General features: G+C 32.1%; 1 protein-coding gene across 1 annotated transcript; it reads left to right on the forward strand.

Moving 5' to 3' along the window:
- Positions 1–1,192: 1,192 nt before the first annotated feature.
- Positions 1,193–3,101, forward strand: LOC112093199 (probable magnesium transporter NIPA6; the record flags this gene model as incomplete). Its single annotated transcript, XM_024171225.1, has 7 exons — positions 1,193–1,283; positions 1,360–1,429; positions 2,028–2,123; positions 2,250–2,319; positions 2,645–2,726; positions 2,802–2,930; positions 3,082–3,101. Coding segments are annotated over 7 exons (558 nt in total), but the record flags the coding sequence as incomplete, so codon positions are not given.
- Between the last annotated feature and the right edge of the window lie 1,413 nt (positions 3,102–4,514).

Genomic DNA, 4,514 nt, shown 5'->3' on the forward strand with positions numbered 1-4,514 from the left:
GGCTACTCACTTCATTATGTCTCCAAGATACAAGGAATATGATTTAGCAATCTCGAAATATGTACCGAGTAAGTCAAAAGACACAAATCCATAAATAGGAGTATACTAATAACTCAGGATTAAGATCATTCTATATATGACTATTGGTAGACTCAATTAGAATATCTATACTTAATGTAAATTATCATAAATTCATATTGTGTTTGTGTCCCGATTCTACATAATCTCATAATGCGTAATATACTCATTTAATATCTCATCATATTAACAATGCGGATAACACCGTTCCATTCTAAATGAGAATAACATGTATTAGTAATGTTTTAAATTAAAGATTTTGAACTTTAATTAAATTCATTACGAACACCGTTTCGATTATCATCCTTAAATATTATCCTCTCATATATGACTCTTATATACAACACTTAAGGTTACATAAATAATCGCAAAATTTTTAATGATATTCACATAATATTTAATAATATATACACATAAATAATGAAATTTCTCTTTTATTATATAAACAATAATATCTTTCATTACATCTCATGCGTTTAGGACACAATTTCTAACAATCTCACACTTGTCTTAAAGCACGTAGAATATGTTTATAATCTTGAAATTTTTTAAGTGTCTATAACTGATCTATTCTTAGAACAACTTCCAGATCAGTTAAGAATTTTTGGTGTCAGATTGCTTTCCTTTGCTGCTTCACAAGCTGCAACACCCTTAATGATAGAATTAGCAATGACACTTTGCCAACAACCTTTCGTATTACGACTCCTTCACCTAGTGTGAACACAGATTTAGATTTCGACTCTCAAAATCTATACATGACTTATAGTCAGAGTCTGTGTATCAAGTGAAAAGACAACTCTTTCATTGACTAGACTATCTTATAGTTTCTTATTTTTCTCATATACTTAAGAATATATTATATAGTTGCCCAATAATTCAATCTTTAGTTCAACTGACAACGACTGATCACTTCTACTGAATATCAGATATCTGGGTAAGTAAAGAATAAGAGCATTTTCTTTTCTTTCATATAGTTACGAACACACCGTACATTTTAGTTTTGATCAAATTCATAAGACTCAATAGCCTTATCAAACTTGATGTTTTACGATTAAGAAGTCTGCTTTAACACTATGAATGGTTTTTTTGCAATTTTTCACCATGAACGGACAATTTTAAAGGCTTCATTCTGGCTTTGATGTCAAGTGGGTTCATTAGGGCAAGCTTCATCATCAAGAAGAAAGGCCTTAGAAGAGCAGCTGTTGAGTTTTTTTTTTTTTTTAAATTTATTGTCATTTAGTTTTTAATTTTCTGAATTGGCCATGGGTTTGTCTTTGATTCTTGACCAATTGTTTGTACATTATGGTGGTCACGCTTACCTCTTGGAGCCTCTCTGGTGGCTAGGCTTGATCACAAGTAACTCCCCCACTTTTCTGTTGACATTTTAATTCCCATTCTTGTTGCTTTTTTTTTTTTTTTTTTGAGGGGCTTGTAGGTATACTTATGTGTTAAGTCAATCTTTTTTTGATATTTCATGATAATGCTTCTCAATTTTATTTATTTTTTATTTTTAATTTTTTGTTTTTTGGTATTGGATTGGTCTCAGGTGTAAAATTAGTAGAATTGATACTATATATGAATTCTTTTCCTCAATAACTGAGACAGTATATTGAACCATTATCTCTTATAGGATGCAGTTTGTAAGCTATTATTATCTGCATTTTACATTGGCAATTTTTTTTCCCTTAGTATCTTTTATTCTTATACTTGTGCTTTATAAGGTTTTATGTCAACCTTGTGTTATGGTTCTTCTTAGTGCTGCTTTCATAATCTAAATTCAATCGGATTGATTTCAATTAGGACTCTTCTGCTCTAACCATTAGAAATAAACTCCTGATCTCCGCATGAAACTAGTTGCTTTGTTCATTTCTTGCAATTTGGAAGTAACATTATCAGTTTGATATTCCACTGAAAATGTTCAGCATCTCTCTTGAATTTGTATTTTCTGATACGGTTATTGTTGGAGAGATACCAAACTTTACTGCCTATGCATTTTCTCCGGCAGTTCTTGTTACCCCTCTCAGGGCATTAAGTATAATTTTCCGGTGACTGTCCAGAGTTATACACTTATAATTTCTCCATTGTTCTTGCAAAGTAGTTCTCTAACTTCCTTAAGGTGGTTGTTGAGTGGTTTTGAATTCTGTTGGAGAATTCATGTTTGGGATGTATAGTGCAGTATTAGCTCACTTCACCTTGAAGGAGATGTTGCCGAAGCTCGGGGTTTTGGGCTGTGTGGTGTGCATTGTCTGTTAAAGTATAAAACTATTGTTAGCCCACCTCTTAATAGCTTAAGCTTTTGAAATGGATTGGTAAACTAACATAGTATCAGAACGGGAGGTCTTGAATTCAAACCCTCATAATTGCACTCTTTATCCCCATTTATCATCATGTGTTAGATCTTTAATATATCTCAGGCTTAAATATTCACGTGTTGAGCTTTCTAATTAATTTACTCACATGTTTGCCCATTGTCCAGCCCACACATGAGGGAGAGTGTTAAAGTATAAAACTATTATTAGCCCACCTCCTAATAGCTTAAGGTTTTAAGATGGATTGGTAAACTAACATTGCCAGTTCGGTCAAAATTGTTATCCATGTACCTTTGGAGCATCTAATCACTTCTGTTAGAAAAGTATGGGACCAGGTTGGTATTTGGTCTTACTTTTATATCTTGGATGATGTCTTATGCTCTGGCGACTAACAGAGTCATTTTATTTTTTTAGCCTTCCTGCTTTACGTGGGATCAATAATCGTTTTGGTTTTCATTCTGGTCTTACCTTTCGCACCACAATATGGACACACAATTGTCCTAGTCTTGACTGGAATGTTTTCGTTGATGGACTCACTAAAGCGTATTTGCTTCAGCCAAAGGAAAAAAAAAAAAAAAAGGATTATTTATCTTGTTTTTATTATTGGATATTACCCTATGGAATTCAATTCGTTTGCAGTAATAACTGTGCAATTGTTTTTTTGGGATGGTACTTTTCTGCTTTTTATCTGTAGAATCCTCTGCCATCTTGTAGAAGATTTTGCATTTACAAGGCTATAAAGATTTTTTTTTTTAACCTGAATTTCGATGCCTGTATCTCGGGTTAATATCCTCTGCTCTAACAATACTGGTATTTCAAGCATTTCACTATTACGTCATGTTTATCACCCTCACAATTTGTGCCAGAGTCATAATGTTCAAGGTATATTTCATGTCAGAAATTGCTTCTGAAGTTGGATATGTCGAATGATCGTTTGATTTATACCTGTTTAGTGCGTTTAGATGTCAACAATGAAGTCGAAACAAACGTAACAAATTATGCTTGGTCCTGGTCAATATACAAGTAGGCTGATTTACAAGCCAAGCACTTATAAATCTAAGACAAGCCTAATATTTGAATTACCACCTATGATCATTTTTGGAAATTCGTTTTTATTCTTCTGTGGATCCAAGTGTTAGTAATACAATTGAAATTTAACAGCTAAGCTTACTTGTCAAAAGTGGTTGAAGCATTATATCAGAAATATGTGGCTTTGTTATTGTTCTCTCTAGGAGCATCATATTGCACTCAACAAAAGAGTTTGCGGGGAGCTCATCTTTTAGAGGAAAAGATAGTATTGAATAAAATAACATGCGAGAAAAAGGACTTAAAATAACACTTGCATGGAACCTAAGTAAGTACGAATCTCACATATAACATTGAATGTTATTTGCTTATAAAAAAAAAAAAAAAAAAAAAAAACTTCAGATAACTGATGCTTAACAAGGTTCTGTTACTTAGGGAACACTTATTGATGCTTGACAAGGTTGACCTAAATCAAAATTGTGTCATGCTTACTTGCCAAAGCATTGATAAGCATGATTATTTTCCGGAATCACTTTTTCCTTTCACTGTGAAGTTCTTTTTTTCTTTTTTTTTTTTATAAGTTTCACCGTGAAGTTCTAAATAAACTTGAATAAAATAAAACGGGGGAGTAATTTGCAAGGAACTTAAAATTGAGTTTTATGTGTTAGGGTGAAATTGTAATAAGGAAGAAAATTGCAAAAAGAAAAGAAATTTTAGCGGAATCTAAGTGTCAAAAGAGAGAGTGCTTTAGTAAATAAAAAAGAGAAGAATTTCTCTTTTTGGGCTATTCACTCTGTTTGTTTTGTTTCAGTTCCGATGAGCTGAGAAATTTTGTTAGGAAGAAGAAGGATGGCTAGATTGTTAGCTACTTTAATTTCTTTAGTAGTGAAAATCAGATTTTTTAAGTAGGAGATCTAAAACTCTCTTAGTCTCTAACAAATAAAGAAATGACTGAAATTTGTTATTTGCTTGAATGTATTTTAAGGGATCAATTGGTAATTTGACTAATATGAGAAACTAATTTATAATTGGGAAAATCTGCTCATTCTGCCATGTTTGATGAGATGAAACATGTGACTATGAAACTAATTTAAATTGCAT

Source organism: Morus notabilis, unplaced genomic scaffold (genome assembly GCF_000414095.1).
Source record: "Morus notabilis unplaced genomic scaffold, ASM41409v2 Scaffold3606, whole genome shotgun sequence".
Lineage (NCBI taxonomy): Eukaryota > Viridiplantae > Streptophyta > Magnoliopsida > Rosales > Moraceae > Morus > Morus notabilis.